General features: G+C 39.8%; 1 protein-coding gene across 1 annotated transcript in view; it reads left to right on the forward strand.

The window, feature by feature from the left end:
- The window catches only part of LOC126260584 (locomotion-related protein Hikaru genki-like), a 205,797-nt gene that overhangs the window by 45,064 nt on the left and 140,708 nt on the right, over window positions 1-20,025 (forward strand). Inside the window, exons 3-4 of the mRNA XM_049957920.1 lie at window positions 1,254-1,427; window positions 7,542-7,676. Of these exons, the coding sequence (XP_049813877.1) occupies window positions 1,254-1,427; window positions 7,542-7,676 (309 nt within the window). The remainder of the gene's footprint in view (window positions 1-1,253; window positions 1,428-7,541; window positions 7,677-20,025) is intronic.

The following is a 20,025-nucleotide window of genomic DNA, read 5'->3' on the forward strand; positions in this document are numbered from 1 at the left end:
TGGGTCTGACACACCGGTGTCAATGTGTTCTTTTTTCCATTTCCAGGAGTGTATTTTAAGAAAAGTTGAAAACAAAATGAAATTTTGGTAAATATCCATCAACGGTCGACATACCGACACAGGTCATAACAACTTCCCTGTAGAAGCATTAAACGGAATACAAGAATATGATTGCAACATCACACGTCTTACGCGCAGATAGCACCAGTACCAGCTTGGCGCACTCCTGAAACAGAAAATGACAGCCGTCCACTAAACTACTACCATCGGACGTTAAATAAAAGAGTAACCCTCTAAGAGAAATAGGAACACTTGCTACATAAAAAGCACCAGATCTTTCATAGGGTATAACGATCGCGGGAATGGCGTCCTCTACAGGAGATTTAAAAACAGAATTTAAATACAAATTGTTACTTGTAGACACATCACACAAATCTCATAAAAAAACTAGACGTTACCTAAATTATGATAGTTGATCACTCGTTGCGCTTAACATGAGATTTACATAATTGGACATTCTCTCAACGACTCATGCGTGGTTCCAACAAGCAAATCAGTAATACATTTCACAACTTAAGCGGCCACACACTACGGCAAGATAGCACGATGCCCATGTGACCACGAAGCCAAAATGGAATAAACTTTGAGAAACGGACAGAACCCTTCACTTAATGTCAAAGGCAAATTAACATTTGCACCGCTTTGAGAAAATAAGATAATTCATGCTGCTGTTAACGTCGCAAGGATGTAAGGCTCTATGCTGGTCGACTCGAGATCCCTGACTGACAGCAACGAACACGTGGCAGGCCGCCACTTCTTATGTTCTCAGAGGTACATCGCCAGAGAAAATATGGCCCTGGCAACGCGGCTCTCCAATAGTATCGAGCTCCGCCAGTCAGTCAATTCAGCTACCTCCACAAGCCAGCCAGCACACAGCCTTAATTCATAACGCGACCGTGCCCCGGCCCGCCACCTCGCGGGACGGCGTAATCTAGTCGCTAGGCAACGGCCAAAGACATGAAAAGAACAGCTGCAGCTGTCGATATTCGATGTGCGCGACAGGAAACTGGCTCGCGCACGGCTACGAAACTTTGGCCTATGTATTTGACTTGCGTAATAATTACTACGTGCAGAGTTTGTCAACAATCATATTTCATATCAAGGTTGTTAATGTAGAGAAGCATTAGTGACGAGTGACTTCTGGGAGGTGATTCCTTTTGCAAAATCTGTGATGAGTGGTTTGGTGATTGCAGAGTACGCGCCGCCGACGATCCTGGTGAAGACGCCAGCGGGAGCCGCCTCGATGGAGCCCTCTGGCGCGGTGGCGGTCTTCCCGGGCACGACGCTGCACCTCGAGTGCCTCTTCTCGCGGAAGCTCGGCAACCCCGAGTGGACGTGGACGCCGACGTTCCGGCAGTACCTCACAGGTAGCCCCGCTGGCTCCTCCTCCAGTAGGTAGACTACTCGACGAGGCGTACACTGAATGCAGGTGTTACTTTGTGGTCTTCAGTCGGAAGGCTGGTTTAATGCAGCTCTCGGTGTTACTCTATCATGTGTAAGCCCCTTTAAATACGAATAATTACTGCAGCCTACATTCTCCTGAATCTGCTGACTGTATCCTCCTCTTGGTCTTCCTTTACAATTTGCACTCCCCACACTCCGATCAAATACTAATCTGATGATCTCCTGATGTCTCAAAATGTATCCTATTAACTTATCCCTTCTATTAGTAAAGTTGACCACGAATTTCTTTTCTCCCTAGTCCTGTTCAGTTTCTCCTTATTAGTGAAGTGATCTACTCCTCTAATCTTCAGCTTTCTTCTGCAGCACATATTTCGAAAGTTTCTACTCTATTCTCATCTAAACTGTTTATCGTCCATTTTTCAGTTCCATACATGACTGCACTCCAGAAAAATACCTTGAGAAAGGACTTCCTAACACTTAAATCTAAATTTAATGTTAACAAATTTCCTTTCTTCAGAAATATTTTTCTTCCCATTGCTAGTCTACATTTTATATCCTGTCTATTTCGGTCATCAGTTAGTTTGCTACCCAAATAACACTTCCCCCGTCGGAGGTTCGAGTCCTTCCTTGGGCTTTGGTGTGTGTGTTGTCCTTAGCGTAAGTTAGATTAAGTAGTGTGTAAGCCTAGGGACTGATGACCTCACCAGTTTGGTGCAATAGAACTTACCACAAATTTCCAATTTTCTCCAAATAACAAAACGCATCTACTACTCTGTTTCCTTTCCTACTCTAATTGCCTCAGCATCACTTGATTTAATTCGACCACATTCCATTATCCTCGTTTTGCTTTTGTTGATGTTCGTCTTATATCCTCCTTTCAAGACACTGTCCATTCTGTTCAACTGCTCTTCCATGTCCTTTTGCTTTCTCGGACAAATTACAATGTCAGCTTCAAACCTCAACAATTTTATTTATGCTCTTTGATCTTCCTACTACAAATTTTTCTTTGGTTTCCTTCACTGCTTGTTCAATGAACAGACTGAATAACGTCAGGGATAGGCTACAACCCAATCTCACTCCCAACTCAACCACTGCCTCCCTTTCGTGCCCCTCGACTGTTATAACCGCCGTCTGTTCAAGGTGTAAAAAGCTTTTCGCTCCATGTATTTTAACCATGCTACCTTTAGTATTTCAAAGACACTATTTCAGTTAACATCATCAACTGCTTTCTCTTAAGTCTTCAAATTCTATAAGTGTAACTTTGCCTTTCCTTTACCCATCTTCTAAGGTAAGATGTAGGGTCAATATTGCTTCACGTGTTTCTACATTTCTCCGGAATCCGAACTAAATGCACGAAATTTGCGAAAACACTGAGAATAAAAATTGTGGATCATGTACAAAGTACAGGGTGTTTCAAGACGTTTCTTTTTCTGCAGCATGTTGGATGGTTAAGTGTATCCGCAATTATGGTAGCCAGCTGCTAGTTCACCTTTTAACAGCATGATCGGTTTTAGCCACCAGGGCCTTTTCAAGGGGTTATGAGTCTAGTATTGTCTGCTTCTATGTAGTCCCATGAGTAGTCTGCATGGTTGAATTACTGCCAAGGATTATGTGACTGTTTTGGCAGATGAGTTCACAACCGTGAAGGTGTGTCCCAGGACAACAGGGCCGCTTTTTAACACAGATCTCATCGTGCCGGACTGGTTTCGTGAGCACGGTGATGAATTGTCGCATCTCTCCTAGCCAAGACATTCGCTAAGTCTCAGTACTACTTTCGAGAGAAGGGTGCTTGATCGCTATGCACTTCCTTCATCGTTACCTGATCTTGCTACTATTTTGTGGGATGAATAGTATAAGGTTCCCTTCAAAACCCACAGGACCTATATTTATCCACTTTGCAACGTCAGGAAACTGTTTTGTTACAGCGTATTAGGCTTGGCAGTGTGTTTATTTCATTTCCATATTTTTGTGCAACCCCTTAAGTGCATACATATAAAATATGTACCCTTTTAAAATATTATACTTGCTTTTTTAAGTAAAACCATAAAAATACACGTAAAAATTTTCTGCAAGTGCTATCTCCATAGTCGGACCAATCTCTTTGAAACATCCTACAGTTTTGCCCACCTTCATTTTGTTGTTTTTGTTTCACTGTGTTGTTTTAACACTAAAAACATATTACTGTTTCTAAAATTAGCAATATATCAGTAAGACCATAGTAGACGTGAAGGATTTTCGCCACATCATCTTCCAGATCAGCAACAAGATCCCCCTCCAGTATTTCTCTACTTACGTCTAATCCTCAGCTACCCATTATCCTTCCTTTTAGAGCTTATACTTCAACAGTGACTTCGATATTCCGATTTCTTTCATTATTATTGAATACTCTTTTTGTTAGTATATATATAGTTCACTCTCTCTTCATTGAAATAAAATAAGTTTAAATCTTTCCAGACATATACATTTTTCTCTCTGTCAAGTAATGTGTATCCAGCTACTTGTTCTCAGTAATACAATCCATACAACAATATTGACACTTCAAATACTGTGTGTAGTTTAAGTGATGTTCATCTTCCGCTACTTATAAAATGTAGTTTGATTATTCCAAACGCATACCACAATTCTACAATTGCTGTAGTTTCCTACTCGCATCATAACTTCTTATGTAAATAATAAAACGCCAAAGATAAATAACTCTTACAGTGTTGCTTCTCTCTCTTTCTGCGTGTCTTTCTCCTTCTTCCTCCATCCACTACCACATGCTCCTCATGTCCCATTCTGGAACTTCCTTCTTACTTTCTCTGCACTACTTGTTCTTTGCATCAATAAACATTGATCCAACGCCCAAAATAGCCATGCAAGCTGCTAAAAAATCATCTGTACAAATCTGATCGCGTACGTTTCAGAAACGGTGATAGGTAGGAAGTTGCAGTTTGTGGCATAGTGTTCACACACACGTGAAGTTTTTTTTATCATTATCACGTCCTACCATCGGACAGTGTTATACGAGGCTAAGGAATACCGAACGGTCATGAAGAGGACGGGTTCTATGCTTCCGAGCACGGGTGATGTAGATGTAGGAGGGATGCAACAGGGCGCGGAACTTACCCATATCAGTCCGCAAGGCGTCTCGACAGTTGCAGCTACCACTAACCTCGGTGCTGCACAAGACACTGAAACTTCATGCCTACAAGCTGCAGCTGCTGCATGCGCTTCAACCTGATGACAGGCCATCTAAGTTGCGTCGACGATGATCCAGATTATCTGAAAAAGGCGATGTTCACACACATGGCTTCCAGTTATGCGTCCAGGAAGATAAACCCACACACTGTAGCGTCTTACATTCCGAGAACTCCAACTTTAGCTTGAAAATCGTGGGCGACATCCAAAGGTAAACGTGTGGCGTAGTCTGCTTCATGACAGTATGTTGGAATCGTATTTATTTGCAGAGGCACGAACAACCTCGACTGTTTACCTGAACATGGTCGAAGAGTTTGAATTTCTATTAGTTTAATAACTGCAAGCTGAACATCATGCTGCATCACTATAGTTCCCCTTGTCACTGGGCCCCAGTCGTTAGGAAGGCTTTGGACGGCACACTTTCACGTCTCACGTCGGCGGACTGACAGAAGAGCTCTATTTCCTGCCCCCCTTCCCCCCCCCCCCCCCACCCAGGCTGTTATCACATGGACTCATTAATATGAAAGAACGAACAGTCTTGGTTCCTAAAGTGGATTTTTTATTTTATTTACCTTCAACGACGGTTTTTACCTAATATAAGGCATCTTGAGATGGATGAAAATGTTCTATAACCCCATTACATTATTTTTTTTTTGGGACTTCCTGAAGGATGCTGTCCACCAGACCCCGGTTTGGGACCTGCACGAACTGCGAGTTCGCTTCGGAGTAGCAATTGCACACGTTATAAGGACATACTAGGCCGGTCGTAGGTGGAACTGGATTATCGCTTAGGTATAATGCAAACTGCAGATAGCACCGACATTGATGTGTGTAAGATTTCTGCTAAGAATTTAGCTGTTTGTAGACGTTATGTCGCGAACCGTACTTTTTTACCTGACCCCATTCCTGAAATATATGTGATTAGAGTTGTAGATATCATTTTGGAACACCCTGTACATTCTAATTTTAAATTGTATTATACAAGCAGAAAAGACCTAACAACTGAAGAGTGCCATATACCACCTGTTCTCACGATTTAATGATAAAATTACACCAATATCCTTTTAAAATAAGTTATGCTTAGCTGTTTGCAGCCAATGTAGTGATTTCTTTGGAATGGAAGATAAAGGGATCTGTTTACTTACACTACTACTTTGTTAATAATTACTGTTTTCCCCCTAACTGGTTCAAACACCCTAAATTCTATCAGTTACGTTTTTGATGTGAAGATAACTTAGATTATACTTATTTGCTCTGTTCACAAACATCTATGGGCCGCGTTGTAAACCCACTTCTGTTCCAGCTGAAATTACTTCGTTGTCTACATAGACAGTTGCGTCCAGAGTAACGTGATTTATGTTATTGCTTTGGTGCAGTTTAGTCTTGGTGTAGTCACCGTAAGTGTAATGTCGAGTGTGAGTGCGGTCTGGACGTTGTTAGGGTCGATATTGTTGTCTAATGAACAATAACTCCAACACTACAAATGTTGTTCTTAAAAACTGTTGAATATCAGTCATGTACGTTTCATTATCTATTATATAGCCATGACAATCAAATTTTATCAAAACTGGAATAAGCCCAAGGGATTGGTACTAAGCACACAATCACAGCTGTTAATCATGCTCTGTTTACGTGTACGTGGGTTATTCAGACCTATCAAAATAATGTCTGCTGCCATTAACTAAATTTGTGACCGCTAAACACAATTTAAAGAAAACACGAGGAGGCATGCAGGCCTACGCCAGACACACTGTTATTTTAGTATCGATCTGACTGTGTGCACACACTTAGCATTCATATTTATATGCTCTTCCCCAGAAAAAAAATAAATAAAAACATTTATCCCATTCTCCAGATTCAACAGGAGGTTTTCCTTGGTTGTGAGGCAAATCCTGCGAATCCAAACAATTTTTTCCCAGCAGGGAGCCCCACTGTTCCAATACCAGTTCTCTGGAATGTTGTTGATGTTGTGGTCTTAAGTGCAAAGACTGGTTTGATACAGCTCTCCATGGTACTCTATCCTCTGCAAGCCTCTTCTTCTCCGAGTAACTGCTGCAATCTACTTCCCTCTGCATATGCTAACGGTTTTCATCTCTTGGTGTCTCTCTACGACTTTAACAACCCTCCCCCCTTCCAAGCTTCGCTCCACTGCTAAATTGCTGACCCATCGATTCCTCAGAACGTGTCCTACCAACCGATCCCTTCTTCTAGTCAAGTTGAGCTACAAATTCCTCTTCTCCCCAATTCCACCCACCTACCCACCTAATCTTCAGTATTATCTAGCTTCTATTCTCTAAACTGTTTATTGTCCATGTTCCACTTCCATACATGGCTACGCTCCTTAAAAATATTTCAGAAAAGTTTTCCTGACAGATCTATACTAGATGTTAACAAATATCTCTTCTTCAGAAACGCTTTTCTTGCCATTGCCAGTCTACCATTTATACCCTCCCTACTTCGATCATCATCCTTTATTTTTCTTCCCAAATACCAAAACTCATTTATTACTTTAAGTGTCTAATATCCTCACCTCATTCCCTTAGCATCATCTGATTTACTTCGACCCATTCCATTATCCTAGTTTTGCTTTTGTTGATGTTCATCTGTGCCCTCCTTTCAAGATATTGCCCATTTCGTTCAACTGTTCTTCCAAGTCCTTCACTTTTTTGGAATAAGGCAGCGGAAACTTGACCCCCTACAAAATACCGAGATTACAAACGGCCATCCTTTCCCATTAGCGCAGGTATTCCACGAGTAAAGGCACAAATCACTATCCACCGAGAACATGTTGATGATGCTGGTGGTATAACGCGAGGTGTAGCTTAATTAGCAAGAAGTGATTACTGCTTGTTGTAGCTGCGTAGCAGCGCCATGAGCGGTGTGGTACTTGTTGCCAGGATGGGCGATCGCGGCGGAGGAGCGTGAGTGGAAGTACCGGCTGTCCATCTACTACAGCAAGCCGCAGGACACGGGCGTCTACACGTGTGCCACGCCGCGGGGCATCACCAACAGCATCGCCGTCCACGTCGCAGGTGAGTAGCGGCAGCGGCCCGTCTGAGCCCTGTGCCAGGCCGCGCTCTGTCCTGTCCTCGTATTCTTCCTGGCGTGCTAGTTTGTTTCCAAGCTACACTCCCCTGCACATTTCCTGGCTGCTCTATGGGGCCTCTCATGAGTCTAAAGTCTTTTGTACTTAAAGGTCCTCTACTCTTGCTTAATACTTCATTAAGAATTTATTTGATATTTTAAGATTCTGTAATTAAATTTTCAATATCTTGCTGTATGAAATGTCACGTAAGCTACAGTGAAGTTACTTAGCTGATGAGCCTCGTAACTGTGCCTAAGAAAGCGCCAGCAAATGCTATTGAATGGAAGGGCAAGATCTCGGTTAATTTAAAACATCATTCATCATTAAAAGGAATAACCCATAGTTTCACACTCAGAATTTGTGAGCACTGACAATAACCATTAAAGACTAAAAGTTAAAATTTACGGAACGTATATACAACCACGACGGTTGTAAAAAATTTTGTCAGTTGACAAGGGTTTCGATGGCCCTAGGGCAATCTCCATCAGAATAAAAAATGACATGGAATACGTGTAATCACGCCACGGTTTAAAACGTCCGAGGAAAAATGTTCTCATCAAATAGAAATTTCACAGGAATAAGAACTATGACATTTCCGTTTGACGAGGGCACTTTTTCTCAGACGTTTTAGACCTTGATGTGATTACATGTACTCCATGTAACTTCTTATTTGGATCAAGGTTGCCCTAGTGCAATCGAAACCGTGGTCAACTGACAAAACTTTGTTCAATCTAAGTGGCTCTGTATACGTATTGTAATTAAGTAGCGTACGGTTCCTGGATCACAGCCAATAAAATGTTTAAAGTTTCAAAAGTTAAAAAAATTTACTTTTACTTTACTGTCCAATTGAACAATAGATGGCCTCAAATTTAGAGCAGCTCGAAATTACGTCGAAAAATAACTGCCAGAATAAAGCATCAGTAAAATAAATTAACATTGTTAAAGAATCCATGGAGAAAAGCAGCCTTTAAGATTCAAATAAATGAAAGAACCACAGAAACAGTCGTAAGATTATGAGTTTTAAAACTAGAAAAACACTTTACTCCTTCTTTAGTTCTGACAACAGAGCAGTCCGAAAATACTAATTTGCAGAATAAGCGCAGCCTAAAATGCTTGAAATGATAACTGAACTTTCTAATACATTTCCTGGCTGTACCCAAACATTAAGTTGCTGGTCTAAATTGGCCGGTAGCACTGAACACCAGCCGTGATTCCAAAACAAAATTCAATTCTTAGGTCAAAGCACTACAACAGTACAATCCTTATCAAGCCTCTAGTAACAGATGTACGCCTAGGAGCACATGTAGTACAGTAAAAAGACTATTAGTTAATATATAAGAATTATTCAATACTAGATTCGATACGAAATAGAGAATAGACTGGGCGGGTTTGAAGAAAGTCGATTAAAACAAGCAACAAATGATGGAAAGGCATCAGCTTCAAAATTTACTCACTAACTTTGATCATTACTGTGACAATAGTTCACTGACAATCTTAAAGGCCAAATTAAGAGAAAAATGTATTAATCAGTCTTGTCCTAAGTACTAGCTGGACCGTCAGTAATTACACTTATCAGCAGATAATATGCACAATAGTAGCGTATTTAAAAATTTGTTGCCTTATCGGCACAATAAACGAGTGAGAGAGATTTCATGTAATAGATAATTTAGGTCCATGTGAGGGCTTGCTAATCAAAATTATGTACTCAAAACAAACACTCTAGTAATATTTGCGCTACGAACTAGCACTAGGCTCCAGAGGAACTCAAACATCGAAACTGAAATAAACTTCTTTTAAACAGCCAAATGCACATACACGCCTGGTACTTCTAATATCAAATTTGTTTACAGTTGCCATGTTTTCCTCCACCCAATACACGGGCGGGTACCAACAAACACATTTCCAAAGCGTCTAACACCGTAATTGGACCGTGCTCCAGGACGCAGCGACTCTTAGCGGCGCTCGAAAGAAAGAAAACAACTAAGGCAAACGGAAATTTTAGTATTAGAAAAAAAGCAAAACGGCAGGACATAGTTTACTCCCAATAACACAGAAAGATCAAGATGAAGTTTACGCTAGCACAACAGGCAGCTTAAATTACACCCAACAGGAAATAAGCTGCAAATTTTTTTTCTTTTTCCTTTTCTTCCTTTTTAAAAGAAGCTGAAAAGCTACTTCATGAATCACGCAATGAACAGTACCACAAGTAAATGCAGAAGCAACTGCAAAACATGTAGTGGGAAGTTGCCCACACATAATCTGCCAACTTCCCATTACGAAACGCTTGCCGCTCCAGTTAGCCAAGACGTAAATCATTAACCAAGGCGAAGATGGAACCAAACTATCTTTCACAACATGGCCACGCTGAAGAATGCACAACGAAATCACCACCACGAGCCCTGGCACATCACATTACGACCAAGAAAACGACAAATCCAACCGCGCAGCCTTATGGAGAAGCACTCTATGTCTCTAGTCACTTCGCGTCCACTCCCTCCCTTCCCGCCGTACTCGTCACAACGCTCTTGCTGCCGCGGCGCGCCACCGAACAGCTGGAAACCAAAGAGCGCGACTTTACCGAAAATAAAATTTATACCACGCGCCACGGCTCAATTGATGGCTTCTCTCAAAACGCGTTTGTTTTAATGTAAGAAGTAGAACTATCTTACCTGCAGAAATTAATAATATATTCCAATACTGGAGCCTATATTTTACCATAAACGTTGTTAGTCACCTTGAAAAGGTCGTTTTCATATATACTGAAGAGCCAAGAAGCAGGTACACCTGCCTAATATCGTCTAGAGCCCCTGCGAGCACGCGAAAGTGCCGCAACATGACATAGCATTGACTCGCATAATGTCTGAAGTAATGCTGGAGGGAACTGACACCATGAATCCTGCAGAGCTGTCCTAAATCCGTAAGAAAACGAGGTGGCGGAGATCTCTTCCGAACAGCGAGTTGCAAGGCATCCCAGATACGCCCAATAATGTTCAAGTCTGGGGAGTTTGGTGGCCGCGGAAGTGTTTAAAATCAGAAGAGTGTTCCTCGATCCACTCTGTAGCAATTTTGGACGTGAGGGGTGTCCCATTGTCCTGCTGCAATTGCCCAAGTCTGTCGGAATGCACAATGGACTTGAATGAATGCAGGTGATCAGACTGGATTCTTACGTTCGTGTCACCTGTCGGAGTCGTATCTGGCTGTACCGGGGCCCATATCACTCCAACTGCGCGCGCCGCATACCATTACAGAGCCTCCAACAACATGAACAGTTCCCTGCTGATATGCAGGGTCCATAGATTCATGAGGCTGTATCCATATCAGTACACGTCCATCCGATCGATACAATCTGAAACGAGTCTCGTCCGACCAGCCAACATGTTTCCAGTCATCAGCAGTACAATGTCGGTGTTGACAGGCCCAGTCGAGGCTTCGTCATCAAGGGTACACGAGTAGACCTTCGGCTTCTGAATACCATATCTCTGATCTTTCGTTGAATAGTTTGCACGCTGACACTTGTTGATGGCCCAGCATTGAAATCTGCAATAATCTGTGGAAGGGTTGCACTTCTGTCACGCTCAACGATTCTCTTCAATTGTCGCAGGTCCCGTTATTGAAGGATCTTTTTCGGCCGCAGCGATGTCAGAGATCTGATGTTTTACCGGATTCGTGAAATTCACGGTACACTCGTGAAATGGTCATACGAGAAAGTCCCCCTTGATCGCTACCACGGAGATGCTGCGTCCCATAAGTCGTGCACCGACTATAACACCGCGTTCAAACTCGCTTAAATCATGATAGCCTGCCATTGCAGCAACAGTAACGGATCTAATAACTGCACCAGGTACTTGATGTCTTACACAGGCGTTGCCGACCGCAGCGCCGTATCGTGCCCGTCTACATATCTCTGTATTCACAATTGTTATAGTGAAGCCTAACGGAGAAACTTTTACATTTTTTTCCTTTTTCTTGGAAATTAATAGCTGTTTCTCTGCAAATGAGCAGTCACTGATAACAATAATATATGAACTTTAGTGCTGCAGAAGACCTGATTACATTATTAGAATTAAAGCGTGAGGGAAAATCAGAAAATGAAACAGAATATTCGAAATTATTCAGCGATTATATTGATAAGAATTTAAACTGAATGTCGCATGTTACAAATCGTACAAAACAGATAGGCTCAGTAGCTTTTGACTTACGGAGAAGGAAATGCGAAAACGTCTATTTAAGTTTAATATCTTCGTTTACTAGCGTCATATGGCTTAATGTTACGGGGTAACTTAGAAAGAAATGGTTTGACTCTTTTTTTCGTTTTGAGAAGACATAAGGAGCGCTCTGTTTTACTTCCCGAAGAGTTTAAGTTACAATTAAACAAATTTTAAATACAAATGTGCACAAAACAATGACCGATTACAATCATATAAATACTCAACATATTTCTAAAACTAACCTAATCCACAGGAGAACGAAAAGTGCAGCTTTGATCCTCGGAACAAAAATATTACACAGTAACTAACTCTATTAAATATGGTGATATGTTACCAAACTTATTAATATTGGATTTTAGTAGCTGTACACACTACACTAACTAGTATTAATAACGTATTTAAAAGGCAAACAACAGACACCGATGCTATACAAATGAAGCATGTATGACGGGAATAGTGGATATATTAAGAGTTCCTATCGAGAGTTGTTCATTTGCTGTATGATTTGTGAAATGCTCACTGGCCAAAACTGGAACTACTAAAACACTAACAAGCACATGCGTTTAGATGCATCTGCAAGTGCCCGCACACCCACACACACACACACAAGCTCACGCGCCCAAACACACACACACACACACACACACACTCGCCTGTACCAAAAGCATTGACTCGAAGTAATAATTGTATTCTTACGTGACAAAAATAGTTATCTATGTTAATGTTCTCTAGGAATGGGTAAGAGAAAATTTATTTATTTTTTATTTCCTTTATTGTTTCTTACATACTAATTCTTCGTCACGTATCAATACTGAAAGGCTTCATGGATTGTACAACGGTCATTCCAAGTATATGAAAAAATCTCAGTTTATTTTAGCCTCGTTAGTAGTGAACTGGATATTAAATTGATCCTATTCGTCAGAAACACACTTCACTGCTATCATCTTCATGTGTGAAACCTTATCCACATCGTGAGATACTGTCTAGTTTTGGGTATTTTTTTTACGTATACAAGGGTTGCCCAGAAAGTAATGCACCGCATTTTTTTCTTCAACAATTCTTTATTGAACATAATGAGAATTACACACACGAAAGAATGGTGTTATAGATAAAATCTCCATGGCGTTCTATGGCCTTCCTCCAGCGCGAAACAAGGGCGTGTATGCCCTGTCAGCACCAATCCTTCTCCTGGTGGCGGAGCCAGTGCTTCACTGTGTGAATCACATCCTCATTGTCTTCAAAATATCTTCCACGGATGGCATCCTTTAGTGGCGAATGACATCAGCTCGCTGCAACATGTCAGTTGTGACAACCGTCAATGGTCTCCGCGACTGTTGCAAGTCCTCCAACTCCACCGAACCGCCTTCTCATGCCCTCACCTTCCGTGACCAGCGACTAACTGTACTTTTCAGTTTCATTTTCTCCTGTGAGAAATTCCATAACGGTACGTTGCTTGTAACGTACATCACTACAGATGCCATTTTGAAAGTGTCCTGCGGCTTCACTATCTGTCGGAACTGACGGAATCTCGGCGTGCTCACTCAGGAGACTTCAAACAATAGATACGTAACGTTTCGCATTCGTAACACTGCTTTCGACTCAGAAAAGAAATACGGTGTCTTACTTTCTTAGGGTTTCGTCTCGTCCCTTCAAAGATAAACCGTCGAAAGAATGAACGCCTTATTGTCTCTGTCAGCTTTCTTACTAGACTAAAATTATATTCGCGATAATAATGGATGTGATTGTAGAGGCTGACGGGATGCACAGATTCTCCATTGAAGAATCGTTGGCCGGCCGCGGTGGCCGTGCGGTTCTAGGCACTTCAGTCAGGAACCGCGTGACTGCTACGGTCCCAGGTTCGAATCCTGCCTCGGGCATGGATATGTCTGATGTCCTTAGGCTAGTTAGGTTTAAGTAGTTCTAAGTTCTAGGGGACTTATGACCTCAGATGTTGAGTCCCATAGTGCTCAGAGCCATTTGAACCATTTTTGAAGAATCGTTCTTGGAATTTTAATGAGATTTTGCTCTTTCTTTTTTCGAGATACACATGAACTTAGCTTCAAAAAATGGTTCAAATGGCTCTGAGCACTATGGGACATAACATCTGAGGTCATCAGTCCACTAGAACTTAGAACCACTTAAACCTAACTAACCTAAGGACATCACACACATCCATGTCTGAGGCAGGATTCGAATATGCGACCGTAGCGGTCGCACGGTTCCAGACTGAAGCGCCTAGAACCGCTCGGCCACTTCGGCCGGCGAACTTAGCTTCACCTCATTTATAACGCACTCTCTCCATATAAGTTTACTTTCGCGATACCGTTCACCGTTATCTAGGATGTTGCCTTATTTGATCATACACACTTACCAAAATGCTAATACTGGTCATAAAAGCACAGTATGGCATTAATTTTCATAATGTAACGGCAAATCCAATGTTCTACAAAAAAAAAAAAAAAAAAATTCTTTACTTGATCTTCTTCCCGAGAATCGCAACTTCTGGAAAATAATGAATGACTCGAAATATTCGTGTTGGGAAGTCGTACATTTCGTGATATACACGACGTAATATGTCTCTATGCTTTGTGCAAGGTGTCAGTTTCTGTACAGGGTTGCTACAACGTAGTTTATAACTATATTTGTCTGCTAAATCATTAATAAATAAGATGAACAATAATAAACCATTCATATTTTTTTCCAAAGTTACTTACTTGTCTGTAGAATGACTCTGCTATGCTGCCCTACCCAAGAATATTTCGTTCTCTACTTCACGCTTCAGTTTTTGTTAGCTTAAACCAAAAGGTTTTCGGTACAGCGACAATTTTAAGATGTAGAATGTATTCGCAGAAACAGTAGACACCTAGCAATCAAACATATCTGCACAATTCTTTAAGATGGAAAGTAGGCCTTGAAACACTTAGTACTAAATACGAACATAAGTACTTCGTAACGTACTGGTTTACTTGCCTGTCACAATGAAGTCAGGAACACTGTATGCATACATGTCACAAATATTTTAATGTTGGAGTTTCAAAATTAAAATACATTTGTTGTTTCCCTACTAGTTTCCATCAAAAAGTAAAAGTGTCAACAAGAAAGATCTGTAGACCATATGGATCAGACACCTTAAGTGATCCATTGGTTCTTAGTGTATATAACTGCGCAATTTACCTACAATAAATCGAGCTACTATGAAAACTATGAACGGAATTTAGAAGTCTATATTATTTACGCTCCAGCCAGTTACTGTGAGAAAACAGTTGTAAATTATTGTTCTCCATCAGTTACGATGGTTGCCTGCAGTTAGATATTTAAGTAGATTAACGTACATGCATCTAACTTAGGCCTATTTCACAACTGCTACTTACTAGGATGATGATATCGTTTCTCATAAATAATACTACATTACTCATTGTCCGTACATAAAATGAATTTTAATGTTGGGTGGACGATGACACAGTGCTATAGTCCTTACAAAAATTATTTTATTGCCACTAGCTGTGGAAACAAATGGACTCCACGTAAACAAAAAGTAAACAGTAACACAGTAAAATCTCATGAAGCGTACCCGGATTAAGAAAAAAAGAAAAGAGGATTAAGTTGAGAAACTAAATGCCGAGAAAACGAAGAAAGAATAGAAAGTTAATAAAACCTCAGTTACCATTTAGTACTTAGTTTACTATCCATCACTTAGGCTCATATGGCAAAGCAGAACAATTTTTGATGAAAAATGTGTACCAATGAAGCAGCCATCAACAACAGCTTAGATCAATTATTACATTCCAGAAACTAAGCTTCTTTGATAGACGTATGGAAGTATTAATGCCTCAACGGAAGTGTCTGGAGTTTCACTTAGAGGACTCGTATTTCATGTTCGACAATATGGAAACAACATACTAACTTTTTACAACATACAGATTTATGCGATAAATAGCAAACTAACCGCAACCTCTCTTTGTTCATTTTCTGTCTTTCTATGTTCTCTCTCTCTGTCTATGTATCTTTTCTCTCAAACACACACGCACGCACGACGTTTCTCTGTTCTTTCAGAAGATTAAAAATAAAGGGTAGCGACACCTGAGTGGTAGTCGACCGTTTCGCACACTTCGAGTCAGCTCACATAAAATTGTAAAGCTTTTTTGTAATGTGTCAGACGTTCAATGGCCACATAAAGTTTTCGCAGAAATGAAGCGTCCAACAGATGAAATTCCAGTTCTCTGTTTAGCCACCTTGTATTTTTAGCTTCCTCTTCGATTTCTGGAGACGAGTAATTTTCGGAGAGACTACATGAACAGGGAATCTCTAAACGAATAAACTTCCCTTTGTATTTTGTTAAAACAACATGTCAAGGAAATTAATTCATTTTATAAACCCCTTTTACTCCGTTTATTCTTGTCCGTATTCGATATACTAAAAATAAATTTAGCAAATGTGTAGCTAGATAACACTTTAATCGCGATGACACCGCCAATATTGTGTGAAAAATAAACGAAGCAATAGAAAAACCTAACTTTTTCCTAGAGTTAACACAACCAGTAGAGGGATAATGTCGTTAAGTGGTATCGGAAATAAAGCTTACGTAGGTAACGAATAGTAAGTCACTGACTGCAACTTTGCTGAAGTTGCAGGAAAATGGCTTCAAAGTCATTAAAATTGCAAAACATAATAACAGCAGTGAAGTTTAAAATATAAAATTTACCTTTTATGAACAATTTAATATTAGTCGTTAAGTTAATGGATTTTATGAAAAGAAATAAAGGTAAATGCTATTTATGGCACCGACAACTCATCCATTTGATTGGGATTTTCTTCTTTCAGTCGTCCTGATGACCGTTGCGCCTACACGTACGATTGAGTCGTTATTGCATTCTTATGCTGTAAGTAAGTTTTGTTGCGAATTGAGAAGTTGATCCCCTAAATGCATAATACAGAATAGAAAACCTGTAAAAGTGTCTCTGATGCTTCTTAGCAGAAAAGTTACGAATTTTGTCTAGATCGTAATTGCATCTTCAAGTTTTCGAATCTAGACGTATTGGAAATCTCCATTTTCACGACTGTACTCTAGAGGAAGATACGTAAGGAGCAAGGCAAAGTCAAATAGTACGAGAGAATGTTGTACCTAGGAACACTTTTCAGACTTTCACCTCTAGCAAAGTATGTAACGGAAGTATAAGATGCGTTTGATTCCATAACTGAATGATAGCATTAACTTTTTAAACGCTGCAGCGTTTTTTGGAATTACCAAAATTACTTCGGAAATGTAATGTTTTGGAAGTGTGAGAAAATGTTTCAGATTACAACGTAGTCATGTGGCAAGGAATAAGTGTTCAATTTAAATTTAAAATTATTGAAATCGAGAAAATATTGCCTATACCGTGTTTAATAAGATGTCTGTTACATCACTGCTGTGCTACATACCAATAATCAGTAACTGAAAGGAAATTGAGCAGAAGTATTGCCAAAAACCATTTACAAATTAAACAAATTTTCAAGTAGAGGCTACTGAAAGCTCACACAAGTTTCCATTTGAGAGACAGGTAAAGGCACTAGAAAAACCAGTTCATTCACAAATACATGTTCCATGGTAGAAGATCGCCTTCTATTCCAAGGTACAGGATGGTGCACGACCGACGAAAAATGCGTTAACCGTACACGCGTTATATAATTGTTTTTAAAAATATATAGAATTTTGCACATCGTTAAGGTCTGTGACTGAAGAATTAACAATATCATCCAAATGGCAGTAATATATTCGACAGCATTTAAATGTTGATATCTAGAAAAACTTATAAATGCTGTACATAACGTAACATTATGTCCCACAACAATAACAGTAGAAAATGCCGAAAACTGGACATGGCGGTCCCCTTCGTCTGATTCTGAAATCGGCCAACAATAACGTTTCTAATTATTTCAGTTATGACCATAAATGATGCTAATGTAAGAGGTGTACCTTGAGATGCTAGACTGAAATACCGACCATGAAAAATCTCGCGTGTCCCAAGTACACTGGTCTCAATGTAAAACACTCTGCCCTAAGATGAATATGAATACTTAGCATAGACACAGTATGAATATGAATAAATACCATAACGATTAAACATTACTCACATCACAAACTGGTATACGAGCTGAACATTACACAAATTAGCTTAATGACAAAATATGACGTCACAAAGAGAATGAACTCAATAAACGAGGAGAGTAGCTCCGCATTATATAGAACGCAAAGATAACCTAATATAATTGAGTGAGAAGGGTACAATACAGTTAAAAAAATTTTTTGTGTGAAGATTGAAAAAGGCGATAGTCAAAGGGGAAAAATGGGATGTATTCCTTTAATTTTTTCTTAAAAGTAAAAATTGATTTAAATATCGGTTCAAATACAAAAATAATACGAAAGAATGTGTTTTCTGTGTGAACATAAGGATAAATCTTCATCATTCCACGTAAGTGATATAAATCTAGCAGAATACATATAATCATTGAAATATCTAAAATTAATTAAAAGTCTTCTATGCACTGTTTCGCACGCTTTCTCAAGATACATTGTATCTTCATTTTTACATTTCTTCGTAATGCATTGTATTCATATTCTTATGAAGTCATCTATTAACCAGTCTCATAAATCACACTGTTTTACCTCATCTGCTCATGACGGCTGGAGAAAGGCATCATACAAAACATTGAACAATGACATAATTTTACGACGTAGACAAAAATCTGCATGTAAGTCAAATTAATGATGATGGAACATCGTTTAGCTAGTGTTGCTACGTTTGTATCAGGAGCACTTATACGCATTGTAATCAATGGCTGTATTTTGTGTGGAAGAAATTTGATGAATTACAGTTAAAAACGTAAATGTGAAAAATTAGTAACAACATGCATCACAAATGCATCTCCATAACACACTTAAAATAACAAAACCACGCATTCAGTGACATGACACATTGCCTGTCGGTCCTATATATTGCCGAAAAATGCGTCTTAATAAATATTTCGGAAGTAACAGAAATTTTCACATATACAGAATGTTTGGCTTAACTTGAGAAAGCCAAATATCACGAAAACAGCGCATCGTACAAAAAAAAATCTAGTTTAAAGGGGACATCTGTCTCTGCTACCTAACCACCCCTTCTGTGCAGACGCGCTCAACATTTCATTTTCAAATGGCAACCCCCTTTTAATTTTTATTCCAGATCTGGATTCTACGTAAAAAATTCGCGCAGTTTACTCGAACCTTTGTTTATCATTTGTGATAGATGACGCCGTAATCGACGAAACATCAAGGATATCTCCTTTTGCAGTCAAGATCCGATGCATTTGGCTCTACGATTCGTTTACGATGTAAATGTAAACTTTTGTTTTTTAACTGTTGATATTCATGCTAGATTTTTACTTTAGTACTGCAGATCTGACAGTGCGTTACAATATGGTTAGTCGTTTCAGTGTACGGTTAGAAACTATGTTTAATGTGATCCAGGAGCAACGATTTGGATGTAATAATTTTCTGTTCCCATCGGCATGCTTGTTGTCGGCTAGGCCCCTTGCCTCTCACCATTGCGGTGCTTGATTTCGATAAGTATCAATGTCAAGTGCGCCTGTCACTATCATTTCTTCGACATGTCACCTTATTACAATGGTTGTGATTTGTATTCCGCCGGTAGCTGCGTAACGATTAGCGTGAGAGCTACGGCGCTTGGATGGAAACACAAGCCGAAATCAAACATTCTGATGACAGAGTTGGCACAAATGTTTCATTTACATCGTAAATGAAACGTATAATCAAATGCGTCGGTTCTTAATTGCAATAACAAGTATACTTGATATTTGTTCATTACACCATCATCTACCACGAATAGGGAACAATGCTTTGAGTAAACCGTACGTATTTTTTGTCGTAGATCCAAATACGCAATAAACATAGGGTGTTCCTATTTTAATACACAAAGTTGATCCTGCCCACGTAGAAGGGGTAGGTAGCTACAAGGTGGCGAGTTGTAGTCCCTTTACTAATATCACTAATATTAACTTCTGACCTAGAACATTTTTTTTTCGTACTATGCGTGGTTTTCGAAGCAG

The sequence above is a fragment of the Schistocerca nitens genome, chromosome 5 (genome assembly GCF_023898315.1).
Source record: "Schistocerca nitens isolate TAMUIC-IGC-003100 chromosome 5, iqSchNite1.1, whole genome shotgun sequence".
In the NCBI taxonomy this organism is placed as follows: Eukaryota; Metazoa; Arthropoda; class Insecta; order Orthoptera; family Acrididae; genus Schistocerca; species Schistocerca nitens.